The 21,626-nt window shown below is 39.4% G+C and overlaps 1 protein-coding gene across 1 annotated transcript; it reads left to right on the top strand.

Moving 5' to 3' along the window:
• The first annotated feature begins 1,469 nt into the window (after positions 1-1,469).
• On the top strand, positions 1,470-19,621 carry LOC114557748 (tumor necrosis factor receptor superfamily member 11B). Its single transcript, XM_028581396.1, has 6 exons — positions 1,470-1,570; positions 9,674-9,901; positions 10,589-10,733; positions 16,205-16,420; positions 18,142-18,366; positions 18,481-19,621. Exons 1-6 carry the CDS (start codon positions 1,523-1,525, stop codon positions 18,873-18,875), a joined length of 1,257 nt encoding a protein of 418 aa, XP_028437197.1. The 5' UTR covers positions 1,470-1,522; the 3' UTR covers positions 18,876-19,621.
• The last annotated feature ends 2,005 nt before the right edge of the window (positions 19,622-21,626 follow it).

The raw sequence follows: 21,626 nt of genomic DNA, 5'->3' as shown, positions 1-21,626 counted from the left end.
CTACAGAGCAATCCCGGAAGTGGAACGTTGTGGATAAAGACTATATTAAATATATATTTTATTTTTTATTTTTTTTATATATTTTATATTATATAAAAAAATTATTATGTAGAATGTTACATGCACAATACATTCAATTAAGCCATTAGAGTTTCTTGAGTGCACACAAATGTCCACAGGAAGATTCATTATGTGTTCAATATCAGAGGCTCCAATCAAAGTGATTTTCACTAAACAAGTCCACTGTACAATATGGCCGTGGCCTAAAGGTGAGAGACGTTGCTGGTTTAATCAGACAGGATAATAGAGAATAGTTGGCTCTCAGTGAAACTTCTGAATAAATAAAGGGTAAGAAAAATAGCCAGTTGTTGTAATTATAAAACATTCAGTAAATGTCTTTGCGAGATATTGTAAAAATGATCTGGAGTCTACACTTTGTGGAAAATGCGCTAACATATTTGCAGCACAGTCCTAAGACTAAATAAACTGAAGTAACAAAGACAGTATTTTGATTGTATTCTTGTGGCTCAAGTTTCTTAAACAGTTCTTCTCAGCACAGTGTTGTCCAGCCTCACTGAGACAACCTTTCCAAGTTCCACCAGCGGATGTTCAAATAAGCATAACTCTGTCTTCCTAAATGATGTTGGCTGGTCCAAATAAATAGCTGTCAATCATTATATGTACATGCTGTTAAACCAGAACTCAAAACATTTATCCTGGAAAATGTTTCTTTCTTCACACTGATTAAAGCTCTTCTTTATTTTATTTTTTTTACTTTGACACATTGGGCATGTACAGACTGGTTGTCAAACACAAAAAACACTTCTTCACACTGTATAATTTTCATTAGGCATATGGAAATAGTTGCTTTGGAGTTTTACCTCATTGCTGTATTATTTTACCAGTAGTCAGGAAAATATCATGCACATAGGTTATTGGCTTTCCTTCTCTCTAAAGGATCACATCCCTACTAAAGCAAGACATTCATATTTGGCACTAAAGTCATACTTGTCATCGTGTTTTATTCCCATTCCTGGAACTATGTGTCATTTCTTGCTCCAGTACAATGTTCCTCTACAATTTGTCATATTTATTAGCATTTCTTTTAGGGAATATTTGTATTTCTTTAAAAGGTGGACCCTTTGTGTTGAGAAATTCACAATGAATCCACATCATGAGATGATCATTGGCTGCTGCTTTTTAACCTAGCTTTGTTTCCTTTTGTTGTCGCCTACACCATTCATTTCTTTGCGTAATCTTTGCGTTTATTTTTAGGACTGAGGGATACAAAGACAGACGGAGAGAGGGTTGACTGGATAATGAGGTGGGTGGGCACATGCTCCCCCCCCCCCCGTCTCTCTTTCTCTCTCTCTCTCTCTCTCTCTCTCTCTCTCTCTCTCTCTCTCTCTCTCTCTCTCTCTCTCTCTCTCTCTCTCTCTCTCTCTCTCTCTGTAGCTACTGTATAAGTACAGATCTGTGATGGAGACCCCATCACACCGCAGTTCACTTTTACGCAGTGGAGATGAGCGCTTGGATAGCGAAATCCAACCCGGCCATGAAACTGATAGTGGTGAGTAAACAAGAGTTTCTGCAGCTCTTGTCCTTGATCCGCTGAACCGATCTGATCCACTGAAGCGCAAGGACGCTTCTTACTGAAGGAATTATATTTTTGTTTTGCGAGACGTGGGTTATTATTGCGCTACACGCAGTTTCAGATACATGCGAATCAGTTGGGTATGAGCACCCGCCGATAGTGCCATTATATATTCCCAAAAAAAAGGGAATTCTTCGCTACTCCCGTATCATGTTCCCTCTGTACAGCATGCTTCCGTGCAGGTAGTGTGATGATGTTTAATTTATCGGGGCCAATGATTAGTCACTTCACTTAGTTTTTGTTTTGCATTTTGGTGGCAATGATCGGTCTTGTTTACAGCATGCTGCCATGTGAGAGCTATTATAGTTTTCCTTATAGCCTAGAGTACCTGTCTTACTTGTAGACGGAAAATGAAATGCTCATTAAGTAGAAAATCATCTACTATATTAGGCTCAAATGTACAGTATAGTATATTTGCATGACATTTGCATTGGATAAAGGGATTTTTGTCTATGGGAGTAGAAGGAAAATACACCTAAACCCAGTTTGTTAAGGCTGACATATTTATGATGTACAGGGTGTAGTCAAAGTAACACTTGCATAATGCAGTCCAATAGCATCTTTGTAATAAAAGCGTGTACAGGTAACTAATATTCAGTTTGGTTGAGACTGTGTAGATAGATGTCTATTCTACTTTTTTGTGACTTCTGAGGCTGTATTTTGTGTTGTTTTCTGATTCTATTTGATTGTAAGCTCACATTGCAGAAAGTATCAAAAGTAGGCTATTACAGTATATGTCTCTTAGAACTAGAGATCTTTTTAAGATGAATAAAAGTAAATTATTTCATTTTTGAAAATAGAATTGAACTATGTTTATACTGGAGGCTATTTGCTTTTGATGATAAATGGAGCTTATGTTTCGCCCACTTTTTTATTCACTAATGTGAATACTTAAAACCCACATAATGGACCTACAAACAAGTTCCACGATTTCCATCAATGACTGAAAGTTTAATTTAGGTCACATTTCATTGCTTTTTCTATGGCACGTTGGAAATGAATGAAACTTAACAAACTGGAGACGCAACGTGTTGCCAGCAGATGGTGCTTACTGTGAGTTTGTTGTACTAATTTGTTCTAACTAACGCTTCTCAGGGGGATTTTAAATGTAAGCTTTCAGGGTTAGGAAATATTATTTCCTTTGGTGTGTGTTTTGCATGCTGTGCTGTGTTGGGGCCTTTGCAGGTTTTGCATATGTTCATGTAAAGATGTGTATCTGGGCAGAAACAGATCCTACACTGTTGCTACAAAACACTGGACCCACTATCTCTCCTCATGATCTGCCTGTGTGTTTGTCTGTGTGTGAGAAAGACGGAGAGATCCTGTTGTGTATGGTGTGTCGCTAATTTTTTTTGTAAGATCTGGCGCTTCTTTGTGTGTAAAGTAGGTGTACAAGGCAGTGAAATACAAATGAATGTGTGCACGTGCCACCATTTAATGTGATATCATCCACCCAGAGTATTTCCTCTACCGCAGCGCAGGCTGCACTCCACAATTGACCTTAAATAGGCAAATATTTTGTTCTGAAGTAGTGTTCTTGTGTTTATCTATCATTCAGTTAGTCATTTGCCCAGCCATACGAGCATCTGTTTAGCCAACTAATGAGTCAGACGGCCAACCACTCAGTCCTGTCTCCACTACCACCATCCAGCCAATAAGTCAATCTGCGTCTGCTGTATCTTCCTGAATGTTAGTCCACTTGTCAACCAGCCTGCCACTCACTCTGTCTGTAAGCAATTCTATGTTAAAGGGACACTGCGATTTTGTGTCCAAAATATTGTTTTGGCTTAGAGGTCCGCCAGTAAATGCACCTCCTGCACCTGTGTGCTCATCCTGTTCCCCTGCATGCTTCTGACTCATGTGGTTGTGTTCTGTCTGCGGCAAACACGCTTTTTGTTTGGGTCTTTGCCCGGGATGATGTCAGTGGAACAGACGTGGAAATTGGACACCATTATGTTACTTGTCTTTTTTTGTGTGTGTAGATGCACGTTCCAAAATGTGGAGAGTTGAGGTGAGCACAGTAATTCTACTGAAGAGAGACCTGTCTGTCTGGTCAGCAGCTAGTCAACCAGCCAGCCAATCAGACAGCTCCATCCTAGTAATCCAGACACTAACCCCATTATCTCCCTCTATAATCTGTGCTCTCTTTATCTTTACACCTCCTCTTCTTCACCCTCTGTTGTGGCCGTTGGCTTTAGCTGCACCAACTTCCCTAAACCTAGCTGGAGGCTCACACGTTTAGGACAGGAGCAGGCAGACATGAGAAGCTACAGAGAGGTCACTTGGCCAAACTCAACTTTTTTTTCTAGATAAACACTGGAGAAACGGTGGGGGAGTGAGCGTGACAGGGGGAGGGAGACATACAGAGGGTGTGGAAAGGTACAGGATTAACACGTTTCAAAAACAAACGTTTATTCAGAAAGCAACGATTACCTCTGGAAGTTTCTTCCGCACACCTAACTTCCCCTTTTCCACCAACAGTAGTACTGATAGCAGAAGTGTGTGTGTGTGTGTGTGTGTGTATGTAGGACTGAGTGATTATCAGACACAAAGAGCAGAAAGAGATATTGTTTAATCTTACAACTGACATAACTCATGTTAAAAACAGCATTTCTGTAGTGAAGTTTGTCTGACACTACATATGTTAGAACGTGGAGGAGAGAATTTGATGTAGTAAGTAAAAGTATTATCAGCAAATGTGCTTGGTATTAAAGGTTTACTTGTTATGCAGCAAAATGACTGATATATTATTAAATATGTAATTATTAGCTTGTTAATACTGATGCAATAATGTGTGTAGCATTTCATTTTTGTAGCTAGATGAGTTTTTTTATAGAGTAGTAGGAGGTTTAGTCGCGTTTATAAAAGATCAGAATTTTTTTTTTTTTTTTTAACTCTTCACAATTTCCCAAAACCCAAACTGACGTATTCACCAACAAAATCAGCAAGTATCACATCCAAGAAGCTGGAACCAATTCCTTCTTTGCTCAAATTAATACTTGATTAATGAATTATCAAAACAGATGCTGAATATTTTTCTATTTGTTAATTGATTCATTGACTAATTGTTTCTGCTCTAATCATTGACATACATTAATTTATTCTGCTTGGTTAACAGTACAACAGCAGACTGGTTCAAGTAATTTATCATATAGTACTAAATTATTTGTTATGTTAAACGTGCTAAATTTTATCATAAGATTTTCGGAAGGGATTTCTAAATTAGAAGCATTTTTATTTGAGGTGATGGGAGAGTATATGATGTGAACATTGCATGCAGTATTTGAATTTAATCAAAGATTATCAATAACTGTGATGGTAGCTTTTCATTGATACAGCATGGTAGCATGTCTCTCTCTGTCTCTGTATGAGTGAAAAAAGACAGATTCCGTATTCACAGGATTCAAAACACAGACACACACACACACACACACACACACACACACACACACACACACACACACACACACACACACACACACACACACACACACACACACACACACACACACTTCCAAGAGCTGGAATCCCCCCTCAGACCACCTGTGTTCTACAGTTAACTGAAGCCATGTGCCTGCTGGATAAGCTGGTGTAGTGTGGTTTGGTCCCTTTGCGCCATGGCTCTTCTCCTCATGCCATGATTTAAAACTGACCTTGGGCTACCCAAACTCTGATTCTCCTCTTTCTGAGCTTTTCAGTGTGCTCCACATTCATTGTAACTCTAAGCCTGAACCCTAGCCGCTGGAAATTATTTAAATACTGCGGCTAATTTGTTCTGGAAGCATTTTAATATTTCCACTAACAACACAAGGGAGGGCACGTTTACTGTTTCAAATTGTAATCGTGATTCACTGAATTTGGTTATGTTGTTGTCTGCTTACAGATCCTACTATTTTTTTGCCCGATTTCCTGGACATTTTTATTATTTTTTTTCACCTTTTGTATCCCTATCAAATCAAATCAAAATGTATCTCCCAATCCCCACCAATCTGTTAATTTTATTGTACATAATCAAGCTACTTGACTCTGTTTATTTTTTACTGTATCTTCAGTGCAATGCTTCTGATGAAGAGCATTTTAGCTGGTCTCGGTGTTTACCCATGTGTATAAAATCAGTAAGATCATTACCCACTTATTATCTGTAGATGGGGCTCTCTTTATAAGCCCATATGGAAAGCATGTGTTATTATTTAAAGGCTATTTCTGTCAGGTGTCTGAACTCTGTAGTTATGCCGCTACAGCCCATCTGTCATACAGCGCTTATAGTGCAGTTCAGCCTGTTTCACCAAAGCACTTTGTCATCATAACACTTGTCTACGGATATCCTTTTGACAGCAGAGAGGTCATAGAACAACAAAAACCCTCATAAGTCTTATAAACCTTGTCTAGCCAAAGGACTGGCATTATTTCAGGAAAGATGTCATTGAATGTCAGAGATATTACATGTGTGATAGATAAACACACTGTGAATAACTGTAACTTTGCTCATCATTTCACCACCAATAACATCTGACTGGATTTTTCACTGTGTCTATCATGTGTTGCCTGTTGTGAAAAATGCGGCCCATCTCCTTGATCCAGGATGACCTTGTGTATCACCGCACTGTACAGACTGGAATACACTTGTTGTTTGTTTCATTCAAGAGGATAACATCTGTTAAAAAGCACATGTTCTCTGTTAAAGACTTGGTAACGATTGTCTTTGCTCTCTATAAACACAAGGTTTTCTTTCAACTCTCTTGAAATGGGATTTACTGGCATGGATTACATAAGCAAACCGAATCAGATGAAGCCAGTTTATATAGTGTTTTTCATTTTAACCATTATTTACATACGGAACATACAGTTCTTATCACTTACAATCATTTGCTGCCCTGCTTTGCTCAAGAGCATCATGCTTAGGGAAGATAGAAAATTATCATTACCTTCATACCTTCGTCCATCCTTTCCCCTCAGCTGGCTGTGCTCCAAGTAGGATATGCCTCTAGCTGAACAGAGCTCTGATGATGCAAACTGTATAATTATGGCTGTCAGTGGCCCCTAGCTGCTGTGTAATTTGGGTTTCCAGCAGTCGTGCGAGATGTCGTCAGATGGCAGCTTCTACGGCGACAAGAAGGGTGAAAAGTTCAATATCTCTTTTAGCTGCTGATAGACGGATTCACGCACACCACAAGACATTTTTACCAATAAGTTAATTCTCAAAAAGTTGACAGTTTTTATTTTCCTTAGTAGCAGAAAGCTACTGTACTGGCTGGTTTGGAAAAGTGTGGTTTTGCCTTAAGTGTGTCATATGACTGGAAAAAATGATAAGTTTGACTTAAGTTTTTTTCTTTCTTAAACATGTTCTATGTATGACAGATAGTCTTAGTTCTAAGATGTGGCTGGAATTGATTTGAGTATAAAATTGGACGAAAAAAGAGTGAATAACCAGTAGCTCACAGTGTGTGAGGGTGTTTTTTTAACTGTTTCAAAGAAATTTTTAGATCTGATCATGAAGATGTGATATCACAAAGCAACATATCTGAGCATACATTGTGCTGTCATTTTATTTCACCAACATTACCTTAAATTGCTTTGCACTGACTCTATATTGTAGCTGGAGTCTAGCCAAACTACTGTGCTGTATGAAAGCTATGAAAAACAATATGAACCTGACCACTTCCACATGTGCTGAGGCTTGTCAGCTCTCATAACTGCAGATTGACTGAAGATTCCAGTCCTGCCGGTAATCTCATCCTGACTCGAACCCAAGATTAAAGTTGAAGCGACAAGTGTAACCATACCCAGATCAGCAAAAACCCAGGTGACCCTCTGTCAGTCCCTCGGTACACTCCACCCTCCTGATGTTTCCAAATTGATTGGATGTGGTCTCACGGCTTAATAGTGTGTATATACACTTCTTAATTTGAAGAGCAAGACTATGATTATGGGGTTGATTCCCGCTGAGACCACCCATGCTACAAACAAACAGATGCAGCCATGGTACTGCTCAGCGAGTCGCTTTGGATGAAAGCCTTCCACCAAATGTTGCGCTCAGAGGTCGATAGGTTTTGCCGGGAAAACCACTGCGCTCACCAGGCTGTTTGAAGCTTGGGTTTCTATTATGGTGTGTAAAACCCATTCATTTATTTTTACTATCTTATTCAATGACCTCCATTGCAAAAGGAAAACAGAAATAGAAGGACCTACACATTTTTTTTTCTTTTCTGCGTCGTGCATCATTTCAGGTTGATAACTCCTTAAATATGAGTTGTGCTCAAAACAGAAATATATGTACAATGTTAAAGATTTTGAAGGAGAACACAGACACAGCTCTACGTGAACACATGTAGATGTCAGATGAAAAGATTTCTGTAACCAAATATTTTTTAATATAATAGTGAATGGGAGACGCACATGTGCACACACATACACTGTTCTGGTTTTTGTTTTGTTTCACACACACATACACATAGTGCATTGTGATTTGCGGTTGCAAGTCTTAAGGTAAATGGGATGAGTACAAATACACACACACACACACACACACACAGGAAGGAGATCAATGGTATGTAGCGGGTAAACTATAGAACAGAGTGGGTGAGTGTTTTGTATTCTGGTGGTGAATGGGGAAAGCCCAGTAACCTCCAGCGGTTCCCTTTATGAACAGCAGCCAGGAGAGGAGACCACAGAGCACTGAGCAAGACAATAATTGGACATGAACACGCGCACACACACACACACAAACACACACACACACACACACACACACACACACACACACACACACACACACACACGCGCAGCAACATACACATTCCTCCATGTGTGTACTTTTGAACGTACATGCAGGAATGTATTGTACTTGTTTGTTGTATGAATTCATTCCTTTTTGAAGATGCACATACAAACATGGTGGACAGCAGAAAACCACATACAAGCATACACACATACAATGCAAGGACGGCCCATTGTTAGTTTGTCCAAGCAGTGAGGATGTATCCCGGCCAATGGGAAAGTCCACAGAGGTGGCTGATGGACTTCAGGGCAGAAGGAGCCAGATGTGTGACATCTGGTCTGCATGTGGCCTCAACCAGATGCGTGGCTGCATGTCAAGCATGCTGCTCTCCAACTGATATCTTGGATTTTAGGCCAAAGCTTTTCAGTTCCTGCTCAACGATGATACATGGGTTTGTTTTTGAGGCAATAGCTACATATGTCCGTCTCAGAGGCCTCGCTAACAGCCACCCACTTTACAGTGTGTCCATATGGATGGGTTGCTTTTAGCGGGGGGAAAGATATATGGGTGTGGTGCGCTCATGCTCCAGGGCGGTATTATACTGCTGTAGATCAGTGTTGAATCACGTCAGATGCTTTCGAGCTATAAAGCAGCCTATCTTACAGAGCTGCTGACAGGAGTAGGAGACTGCTGGTGAGGTCAGAGAACACAGGGCTGCACAATTATCGTCTATAATCCTGTGTCATACACTTTATTTTATGTGCAGAACACTGGAATTACTGAAACATCTGAATTAATTTAAGAGCCTTGGAAAACTGTTAGCATAACAAAAAAACAATGGCAAAAGTGGAGTAAGATAAATATGATCCCTTAATCAAACTAATAGGATAAAATCATCCTCACATTCATTCAGCATCATGATTTGAGGCAACACAAAGGGACCATATTGCCTGCTGCAAACCAGCTAAGATTAAAAATGTACAGTTGTTGTTTAAAACGTTGGCTCCGTGCAGTAATCCATATCCATGAAACTGCTGCTGAATTTTCTGAACTCCCTGAACGGCTCTCTATAAAGCAGAGGAAATCACTTTAGGACTGCGTGTCCACCAGGAGCTTCAACTTTACAGCTCTGACCTTATTTTCAACTCCTTGTTACTGGAAGCTTTGGGTTGGCAAGTGCTCCACAAATATAAAAATATTTGAACCTTTAGCCAAAGACGAGCTGTGCACGAGATGGGTTTCATTAGAGATTTTGTCACTGCAGTTGACTCAGTCCTAAACCCACTTTCTTTCTCTTGCAGCTCTTCACAGCTTCTCTTTCCTGGGCCTTCCAGCAGCAGGCCGTAACGCCAAAGTACCAGTACCGCGATCCCGTCACATCTGATCTCCTGCTGTGCGACCAGTGCCCTCCTGGCACAGCAGTGAAGCGACACTGCACCGCTGCTGCACCCACAGAGTGCCAGGCCTGTCCTGAGAGTCATTTTGCTGAGAACTGGCACTGGGGGGATACGTGCCAATACTGCACCTCGGTATGTAAAAGGCCAAAAGGTTTACCAAAGGTTCTCTTTGGTTTAATACCTGGGTTGCATTTGTTTTTCTGCAGGCATGTTTCTCTTCTTTCTGCATTAAGTGTGTGGCTGACTGTAGTTTTCATGAGAAACACCAGTGTGTGTCGTATCTCCTTTGTGTGTCTTTTCACACTTATGTAAATGATAAAAATCTGAGTTCATATCTTGGTCAATATCCCTTTAATGTTTTTATCTTCTCCTCTGTGGTTGTCCTTGTGCCTTTTCCTTAGATGCACGGCAATATGATTTGTTTACATTTTGGAAAAGCATCTGTATTTTTAAACTAGTGTTTCCACTTTAGTTATTGTTACTGAAAATGAAAGTTTGAATATGCTCATTGTGGTAGAGTTATCTTCCCCCGCAGTTTAGATGCTTTCCTCTTTGCCACTCTCAATAAATTATGTAATATATTTCGTTAACAGGTCCTCCTTGAGGTGTTTTTATTTTATGTTCTAGTATGCCATTTCTATCATTTTTCAAGATAATGTATGTTAATGACAGCTTGTGAACCAGCAGCATAAGAATACATAAATTAGTAAGCTCTCTGTGTATATGTGTGCATGTAAATCAGCGTTTACTGTATGCTATTGTGTGCATGCAGCTGCATTGTTTCAATGGGTGTGTAACCATGGTTTGTTGTGTTTTTAGGTTTGCAAAGAGAGACAGCTTGTGAAGCAGCAGTGCAACAGCACTCACGACCAGCTGTGTGAGTGCGCTCCAGGTTTCCACCTAGTGGTGGAGTTCTGCATCACACACAGTAACTGTCCACCTGGCTATGGAGTGACCGCTTTAGGTAAGACTGAGATCAACATTATGATTATCATTGTTGTTGTTATGTAATTGTACTGGCAAACTGCCTTTGTTTTACAGAAGATATTTGATAAAGAAGATGATCAGTTATTTTTTGGTGTTTTCTGTTTTTCCAGTAAAGCATGTAAATTAGATTTAAATTGGAGATTGCTGAATTAAGGGTAGGCATCCATACTAAAACCAGAGAGAATTAGGAATTCAGTCAGCACACAGCCTGGGAGGAAGCACTGGCTAAGTTCAGTGAATTAAAGTCCTATTGCCTCAATGTTCACTTAAACCTACTGTAAGAAAAGTGTGTGTGTGTGTGTGTGTGTGTGTGTGTGTGTGTGTGTGTGTGTTTATGGGATATATGTGCATGAGTGTTTGTTACTATGTGTGCACATTGTTATACAGTGCTGTACATATGTGTTTTCAGTATTACTGTATACTTTATCTTTGATTTAATCTTCTCATCTCTTTCACTGTTTCACTTCATGTCAAAAACACATCAGTTCCAGATATGCATTACTGACAGCGAGCATTATGCTGCTAAAGCAGTGACACACATCAGTTACAGATCAGAGTTTTCACGTTAAGATGTCCTCTCCCTTGTATCACTGAAAGCTCCTCTCCCTCTCTTCGTCTTCCTCTAATTCTGTGAATCAGATCTGTTCCAGATGCAGACGTTTCTTTTCACAGAACCATTTTTTAAAAACTGACTAACTCGTTCTTAGAACCTCTCTCTCTCTCTCTCTCTCTCTATCTCTCTCTCTATCTCTCTCTCTCTCTCTCTCTCGTTTGAACCTGCACAGATCTTTAATAGTTTAACATAGATAAGAAAAGAAATATGTCATGGCCAGTCTGTGTGTGTGTGTGTGTGTGTGTGTGTGTGTGTGTGTGTGTGTGTGTGTGTGTGTGTGTGTGTGTGTGTGTGTCTGTGGTGTAATCATAAAACACACATTTATGCATGCCTTTCTTGCACTTCCACACCTGGCCTGTTCTGAGTTGGGGCAGTGTGGTCCAAAACTTCAGATTGTTTTACAGTTACAGTTTAAGTGTTGCACCAGCACTGATAATTGTCATGTCTTAATTCTGTCTTTTACAATTACAGTTTAGCAAGCACTTCAACTCTTTCTAGAAAGAGTTCTAATCACCCTTATCCAAACAATTGTCTCAACACAGCTCTTGTATATATTTATCTTTTAGTAATCAGACACTGAGTTGGGAGCAATGGCTTGTCACTTGAATTGAAATGATCATTAATGAAAGACATTATGATGGTCGGACTGATGGAGAAGACCATTTACTGAGAGGTAAATATCTGTTTAATGGCCTTTGGAAATACGGTGCTGAATATTTCTAAAGGAAACAGTCGTTTTGGAAATTAAAAAGTCATCCTGATGTTATCGTTGTGTGGAAAAGGTTCACTTTAGTTTTTCCATGAACTCCATTATTTTCCAAATACAGCATTTTGTCATTGTTAAACAGCATCACTTAATTCCATTGAACTACAACTTCTGTCACTGAAATCAGTATGTGATGACTATCCATTTTATTCCATGCTGTCATAGATCCTCACACCAAGAGAGCATATCTGCTGACATCATTTAGGAGATTATATTTAACATATTTCATCAGAAGAAGGACCCAAATGATTTCATCGTTTGATTCCAAGGCATACTTCCTCATAACGCTGTATGTACAAAAATGAATCCGTCGGTTTAATTTTGATTGAATCAGGTTGGTTCTATCTAATTGAGGGAAGCTGACAAATTTATATTTGTTTTTATGGGAGAGTTAAATAATCTTTAATTACATATTAGTCATATGAGTGCCATTCACATTTTCGTGTTCTCTTCCTGGTTCCTCTTGACTACAATACAACTTGATTAAATTGTGGGTTCTACCTGTATAATACTAAGTTGTTGTTCTGCAACAGTGTCAACCTTAAACAAATCAATCCTAAAGGATAATCTTTTTTTTTATGATACATTTTTTTATTATTCTTATATTTTTTAACACACAACATACATAACAAACAAATACAATGAAACAGGAACCAAAACCCTCACCCACCCTCTGCGGTCTCGAGGAAAACAAAACGAACCAATATACAAGAAAATAAAAATCACACCTTGCCTAGTCGCTCTCTTTTAATTCTTGTGGTGTTGAGGTCACCAGGACCGATACCTGTGCTGCTGCGTTTCTCCATAGGTCTGCCAACCTCATCTTTAAAAGTCAAGGTCCTATGGCTGGGTTGGCTCAGTGGGTAGAGCAGGCGCACATATACTTGGAGGTATATGCCTTGACGCAGAGATCCAGGGTTCAAATCTGACCTGTGTCTTCCCTCTCTCTCTCCCCTTTCTCACCTAGCTGTAAAAAAAAAAAAAAAAAAAAAAAAAAAGAGTCTAGTTCCTGTCTGCAGGATTTTAATATAATAGGTGTTTGGTTATGATCTGAAATATCTGTCAGTTAAGCAATGGCAAATGGATGAGTGTTAGTTCTTATGAAACTAGCAATAAAGAATGGCATGGCATTTCCTGGCAAAGTGCTTTGTCACTTATCCCTCTTTATACATGAGTATGCATGTTTTACAGCATAATTAAAGACACAATAAATAAAATAAAATGGTATAAAGTTGCGCTTCCTCTTTGAACTCACTGCAGCTTGTCCGGCACAAACTCAAATATATTTACCATAACTATTTCTTTGTTTGGGCTAACTTAGTCATTGTGCGAAAATCTCATGGATTAACTCTTGGAAAGGAACAATGGAAAATCATTTTCCAGGAATATTTTTTTTGTCTTAATCTTAGACTGCTGCTTTACTGATAACCTAACAAAGTCCCTCCAGTACTCAAATCTATGCACATGTACTGTATATGACATGCTTTTCACTCTCGGAAGAATGAGAGGAATTTTATTAAACAGACTAGAATGGCATACATGAGAGAAAGACTGTAACTGATCGCAAATGTTTGGGTAATGTTTTGTCATTTGATGCATGTAAATTGGGAATCACTGGTTGTCTGCTTTCAACATCAGTTATTGTTCATCAGTTATATTATATGTTCCCTTTAGCACAGAGTCCAATCTTTTTCCTCACAATACAGCACCAAAATGCAGTCTTGGCTTATTATTAAGCCAGATGCAGCCAAGGATGTCATTATCATGGTGATATCTGACCCAATATTCCTGTCAGATTCTCTCCTTGGTGCGTCAGTAGTGATTGTGGGCAACTTAAAGAGAGGTTGATGCTGAATTTCAACATTCCAGTGAACAGAGCCTGACATTTCTACTGCAACCGCAGTCCAACTGGCACTACACTTCTCATGACTTCATCTTAGACCTGACAGGCTGCATAGATGAAACAACATTTTCCATGGATTCTGGTTATTGTCTGACCCCTGTAGTGCTGACAATGCTCTAAAGATGAGACAACATTTTCCGTGAATTCCTCATGGATGCAACATGGGATCTACAATCGTACCTGAAAGCCTAATGACGCTCTGCAGACATGAGACAGCATTTCAGGGGATTCCCCTTCCTGAAGCTGAAGGACTTATTATGTAATGCGTTGAGTTGTGGTTTGGACCTTTAAACCACAGGATGCTAGAAAACCGATGGTTTGGTCTCCCAACAACACATACCCTTTGTGACTCCATTCCTTTCCCCTTCATCTCCCAATTTGTCTGTTTCTAGTTGTTCTTTCTCGCTCTCTGAACACAAGATTTTAAATCTTTCTAGCTGGTTTATTACGGTGTTTTGGAACTATTGGTATCAACTGGGAAAGACAGTGGAACATAGAAGAAGAAATAACCAACAATACAGGTGATGTTTAGCTTTATATTAGGGCTGCAACAAACAATTGTTTTCATTTTCAGTTAATCTGCCAGTTATTTCTTTGACTGATCGATTACATCTATAAAATGTAGTCAAAAAGGATCGAGATGATACAATAAATTAGTTTTTGACCAAGAAATCAAAAAATCTAAAGATTGGTTATTTAACCAGGTAGGTCCTGAGATTTGAAACCTGTTTTCTAGAGAGACCTGTCCAAGACGACAGCATACAAAAGTAGCCAACAAAACAAAGTCAAACTAAAAAGATATAATAATATTAAAATAAAGTTAAAGAACTAGTGCTGAGTCATTTACCATAAGTTTACTCTACCATGACAAGCCAGAAAAGTAGCAGTTCCTCACAGTTGAGGGTTTGAAACTAAGGGATTGTTTTTGATTTCCAGCCAAATTAGGTCATTAATAAATCCCTTATTATGTAGACAGCAGAGCTAGCAACTCTGCTTTAGATGACGTCTGAAACTATATCTCACGATGGGTGCAGCTGATTCTGCATCGACAGGAAATTCTGAGAAAAAAAGATAAATGCCAGCATATGAAACCATACTATAGTTACATTCTCATGCACTGTACATGCTTTGTCATCAGTAGTGTAGGAAACATTCACACTTTGCTGTATGCATATCAGCTTGCTGTTTCATGTTTTGAATGCCAAATGGTGAAACTGTGACACGATGGGAGGAAACTAATCAAAGGTCATATCTGATATAAGCACTGCTCGTCCTCTTCCCACACACTTTCACATCTACACTTTAGAGATCAAAATAAAAAGAGGATGTAATACGGCACTAGTTCCCCTACATAGACATCGTCATATGGTCAGGCGTGCTGCAGGCCATGTACCAGAAGTTCCTATAATTTACTGTAATGTCAGGTGTGGTTAGAATATGTTGAAATATAGTAAATGTCATGTAAAAGGGTAAGTGAAAATGTGATGAATTGCTGGGTGAAGATTTTTTTTTTTACATTATTACAATAAACAGCATTTTTACACCACGAGGGCAACATTCTAAGTGATGAAATAGTTTAAATGAATTCTTATTTTATTTTTTCAGATGTTATAAGTCAATAACGTTGTTATATCATCTGTTAAAAGTACTCTACATGCTTTATGAAGTCATAGTAAAATATGTTTTAAAATGCTCAGATTATCTACGTTTTTCTCATCAAAAGCTCATGTTCTTAACTGCTTTTTTGACAGATGTTTAAACATTTACATTTATGTCAGTCAATCTGATAAATCGGCTGACAAATCACTTTTTGTGGTTACGGATTTCCATATCGAAAACGAGACATAGAAACTGTACTGACTGAGTAAGCCAAATGTGAGTCATTTCCAGAATCATAGTAATCTGTCGTCCTGATGCGTCATCACATGTCGTTGTGGTCATAGTTCTTGGAACCACATCATCTTGATGTCTTTGATCAGCTATGGTTCTGTATATGCAGCAGGTCCCGTTCACACACTAAAAAAAAGGCTGAGATGTTACATATGAAACTTTTGAGATAGGAAAAAGCTTTACCGCTGTGTATGACACACAAACTTTAATTGTATAATCACAATCATGTTTTCATTCATAAAATTAACACATTGAACCTGTGTGTATCTCCTCCAGGTACACCAGTCAGTGACACAGTGTGTGAACGTTGTCCCGCTGGTCATTTCTCCAGCGGCGACTCCTCCACCGAGCCATGTCAGCCCCTCAGAAACTGCTCCGATTTGGGCTTGAAGACACTGAGATGGGGCACGTCCACCTCAGACAGCCTCTGCGGCACTCAGGACAAGACGGCAATGCTGGATTGCTCTCAGCCTCACACTTTGTGCCACACTGGTGAGACATACACTCTGCAGTATAGGGTTTAATCACTAATAGGAATCGTATGAGAGGCTTTAGGACTAATGCGGCATGGAATCAGGGTAGAGATTGTTTGTACAGTGTTTACACTGCACACACACACACACACACACACACACACACACACACACACACACACACACACACACACACACACACACACATACACTCACGCACATGTGATAATGTTTTTGAGCAAACCTCAATTGTCAACAACTTCAAATCAGCCAGAGCTGAATTATTTCAGACATGTGGTCATTTTCATTCCTGAAGGCAGGGGATTTCCTCGGTCAGGTTCGTTGTCCAGATTCCATTCTTTTCCAAATTTCTTGCGTGTCTGAAAACCAACACAAGAGAGAAAAGCCAAAGCGAAGGGTTGAATGGGATGTTTATGCCACTACTGTCATAATGGCCCATGATGGATCAATTACTCCGTTAACTTGTCACATCCTCAAACTACAATAACACAGGAAAATGAGTCAATCACAGAGATACACAATATGAGCTGGTTAAGTCTTTGTTACTCAGACTTTAACTATGACAGATGCTAACAATTAATTTGAGAAGAGATACCTAAAAAATGACACTGAATTCCCAAGCCTGAGAAACCACAGTTACTGAGTAACACGCACGTGCACTCTTACAGATGTACAGACCCTGGCACACTCGTGGCATACTGTGTAACACACTTAGAAGGAAACACACAGAGCTGTTGTCCCTCAGGGAGGGTGATGCTCTCTTCAAACATTCATTAACAAATTGTCTTCCTGTGGGCTACACAACCACAGATTGTCTGCAGCAGATCCTGGAACAGTTTAGCAGTTTTTTAACTAAAAAAATGGGAAAACTGAATGCAGTTGGGATTCCAAAAGTTGCTACGTGATTTGGAGAAACCACCAGGATGTCAATGTCAATTACAGAGCAAGCCACACACACGAGACACACCAGACATCAGAGAAACAAGCCTAATATCCTCTTCAAATTGAACTCAACCATACAACACCGACATCGGTTTTACTTAACATTTCTTTAATTCACTGGTGTCCCTCGTGTTCTGCAAGGCAATCAGAAAACATTTCCACACATACATGAATACAGAAATGCTTCATAATTGTGTGAAAGTAGCAATTTCATTTTGACAGTTTTACGTAATTTTCAGTTTTGACTGTTCTGCGTAATATGAAAACCCTGCTCTTTGCAAAATGCAGGTGCCTTATAAGGAAGACGCAGGAAGCCATGGCTTGCAGAAATGAAAGGCTTTAATGATGAAATAGATTAGGTGTTTGTGTAGTCACAAGCTCACCTCTATTCACTTCAACATGCAGCTCTGGTTGCTTGGTTGCACAGCAACACAGATGGGCTTAATGTGTTGACAACAGAAACAGAGCACATCCTTGTTTCTGCTGTGGACAAATTACAAGACAACAGTCTGAAAACACACACAAACAGGGATAAACAAATCCAGACAAATAATAGGCCGATGGGACTCTGCGGAGACCAAACCACGTGATCCAAATCTATTCTGAACATCACCTGTGCACCATGAATGAAACCTCTGTGAAGAATACATTTTGATTGACTTGGTCTTCGGTCTGACTGTATAATGCGCCTACTGCTGTGAAGCCATGAAGCTTTGTATTGTATGTTGTGATAATGTTAAGAAAAATGTTTTAAGCCCACTCTCCCTGTCTCTCCAGATGTGACCCTGTGTGAGGAGGCAGTCTTCCAGTCTCTCTCCTCCCTGCGACTGTCCTCGGTGCCCCTGGAGCGGCTGTTAGAGAGTCTCCCCGGGCGTAGTGTGGATCGTAAGAGCCTGGAGAGGCTGAAAAAGGCCTGCTCTCCCCAGCAGCAGGTCCTCCAACTGCTGCGACTGTGGAGGGAGCAGAACAAAGACCAGGACAAGATGTACAGCATCATACAAGGTAAAAAAAAAAAAAAAAGAAAAGTTAGAATGTCTTCTTCCACGCTTTCTGTTTTAGTCAGTTCTTATTCAAGTCCTGGATTTGTGTATTAATGGTCGCACCCTGTCCCTTCAGGTGTGAACCACTGTGAGAGGAAAGTCTCTCGCTGCAACGGCCTGAAAAACCTGACCCTAGGTGATCTCCTGAAGGTAACCAACAGCCTGCCGGGGGTCAGAGTTCAGCAGGAGGATGTCCGGGCCGTGGTCTCTACTTGCCTGCCCAGGCAGTACATCCTGCAGCTTCTTCACCTCTGGAAGACTGCAAACTATGACCTGGATCTAGCCAAAGGCCTGTCTCACAGTCTGAGGGTGCTGCGCAGCCAGGGGGCGCCACGCCAACTGCTGAAAGTCCTTAAGAAGATCAGCCGCATCATAGGAACCACCTCGGCGCACAAGATGTACGAGAAGATGTTTGTCAGCGTGCTTCACGATGAATCCTGTTTTAAGGCTCATAAGCCATTAAATGAATAGGGATTTGGGAGGTTCAAATAGGAACATATGGTATCTATAGCATAAACAGACACTAATGCATTGTCAGATAAAGAACACACAAACACATAAAGACACACACTTAGTGGAGAAATGTATCTGAAAGAGTAACAGACATTTAAGATATCACCAAATGACATCAAGCTATGCATACAGTGCTTAACTGTAACACAGGGGCATGATGGGAGGGTAGATTTGTCGCTGTTTCTCTGGTTTTCCAGCCAAACCCTCTGCCAAAATAAGGCTGTTTTGATTATATGAGGTACCAGGGGATGCTAATAACTTCACCCTCAGTCTACAGTATGTGTCTGCAGTGATTAATCTAATAAGCCTCAAAAGAAAGAAAGAAAGAAAAAAGAAAAACGATCACACATCTCTGTACTCCAGGCAGGCTGAAAAAGGAAAAAAAAAGGTTTCCTGGGAACTTTATGACCGGAGTCTGTGAAAAATGAAAAATTATTTAAGATGTAAATAGCACACTATTTTATGGAAGATAGGCAGGCAGATGTTGCGTTTTTTTATTATTATTGCTTTCTCGCTGATTGAGAGGAAGGATTTGGTTTCATAATGAAATACATGTATTTCCTACAGTTTCCCTTTGTTTGTTGGTTTGTTCTGGACTGCTGGCAAGTAAAGCTCATCTGAATTATTTTTAATTGTCAGCTATATGAATGTACAAAGGAGTGCAATTGTTTTCTATTTAAAAAAATAATTCTACTTTCTGAATATGTAAAGGCTTGTTTTTTTATTACTATCAGAAATACTGGATTCCAAATGCTGCAAGTTTGTGAAGTGATATTTGTTTTATATTTTGTTTTATCACTTTTATATTATTAAATGTACGATCTTTTTGTATATATGCCTGACTGGTCCTCTTTAAGCTCGAGTAACTTGTGAACACTAGTGTCAATTTATCTGATTAAAATCAGTTTGTAAAAATGTATTGTTTCTTCATAAATAAGCAACTGGATTTGACCTATGACGCTGACATGGGTGTCCGAGGAGTGGCCTGGGATGGCCCTTGGATACTGATTGGCCACCCAAAGTGGCACCCCATTGGCTATCTGACCGATAAGATGCAGGACTTCAGTTGGAACCAACTGTTTGACAAGTAGACCGGACTTTTGTTTATAGGGGCGTTTCAGATTACAGTGCACCGGAGTAGCGCCTAGCCTGCCAAAAACCCAGAACAAGAATGAAATTTTGGTTTGATTTGAATTGGAGCGGAGCGCTCACCCTCATCTTGTCTAACTGTCACTTCTGAAAGATGTGAGTACACATGATATGCATTTTGTTTTCTTTTGCATAGCCTACTATTGGAATTTGCATAGCCTACAATTTCTATACATATTTAATGTATGGGAGCTTTATATTACAGTTGTATGGTGACCCTCTGTTGTGTCATGACTGGTTAGTCTATTTAATTTTAAATTAAATATTTAAACACAGGAATGTAAGAAACTCTAAGAATATGTAATGTTAGTAATTAAAGTAGATGTGACTTCTTTAGATAGATATGCTAAATTAATGCTCCTCCAGCCACTTTACCTCACATTGGTCAAACTTTGCTAATATGTCAATGTGTCTTTCATTCACACACAAAAAAACATAAGAATCCCACCAGGGTCCAAGTGTTTATGTTTAGGTTAAAGCCATGTTTAAGTAAAGGTTTAAGAATGTTCCATCTACATTGCTCATGTCCAGTATAATTTTTTCTATGGGTGAGTAAATAAAGAGCTCAAAAGCCAATTTAATGTCATGGATATGGATGGAAGTGCTGGCAAAAGTTGTAGGCATAATTTACTCTGAATCCTCCTCAGGAAACTTTACATCTTGGATCATCATTGTCTTCTGGCTCTGAAACATCTTCTTCTGCAGCACACATTTTCCCACTAGAGTGTCAGCCTGCAGCCTGGGGCATTTGGATGGGGATTTGACATGGGTTTGACTCGCCACACATGCTACACTCATCAGCAATTGCTGTACATCTACTACCAAACTGATGAAGTTAGGTTTCGTTTCTTAGAAAAAGAGGTTGTATAGAAACCTTAATGTGAGGTAGCAGTATTGAAACATTTCAAACTCAACCCAGCTCTACCCATTATAGTGTTTCCAAAGTAAGCATTGTTGAGCGCGGAAGTTTATCTTGACCTATAGGCCTTTTTATAACATATCCAGGTCCACTTAGTAATGTAGCTTTCCATTATACCACATCTTACTCCAAAAGCTATAAGTAGACCTTTGAATAATGAGCACGGACACTATTGTATCCTGGTTTTGCATACGAGATCATTATAAGAAAGTCACAAAATTGAATATAAAAGGGAGATTATGTGCGCTTTTATTCCAATAAAATTGACCCAAAACATGTCTGAAGTGCAATATGTTCTTGTATTCTCTGGAAATAGGAGATGAGCTTGTAGAAACTTCTTTGACTCATTACAGTATTTTAATACCATTCGTCTCATTTTGCCTAATCTGCACATTGTCGCACTGTATTCATATTTAGTGACTCATTCATTTACTGACACAGATTACAAAGGGAAAAGGTGACTTACTGTCATGTCGACATATTTGAGGCTATTTCCGCAAGTGGAAACCAAATTTAAAATATATTTTAGGTTTAATTCCAATATCACCTGATGAGGTTCTATGGGAATCTTTAGAATGAGGTCTTTTTCAAGTTGCATTTCCCTAAAACTTAATGGTTTCAAAACCTCTGAGTCATGAGCT

The sequence above is a fragment of the Perca flavescens genome, chromosome 6, assembly GCF_004354835.1.
Source record: "Perca flavescens isolate YP-PL-M2 chromosome 6, PFLA_1.0, whole genome shotgun sequence".
Classification (NCBI taxonomy): domain Eukaryota; kingdom Metazoa; phylum Chordata; class Actinopteri; order Perciformes; family Percidae; genus Perca; species Perca flavescens.
Note: the sequence above shows the minus strand (reverse complement) of the source record. Positions and strands in the feature narration are given on the sequence as shown.

What these genes read in the sequence shown, in the direction of transcription:
- LOC114557748 (XM_028581396.1), top strand. Translation starts at nt 1,523, where the DNA reads ATGAGCGCTTGGATAGCGAAATCCAACCCGGCCATGAAACTGATAGTG. An exon ending in CTATGGAGTGACCGCTTTAG is followed by an intron (nt 10,734 to 16,204) that starts GTAAGACTGAGA and finishes TATCTCCTCCAG; the next exon opens with GTACACCAGTCAGTGACACA. An exon ending in GATGTACAGCATCATACAAG is followed by an intron (nt 18,367 to 18,480) that starts GTAAAAAAAAAA and finishes CTGTCCCTTCAG; the next exon opens with GTGTGAACCACTGTGAGAGG.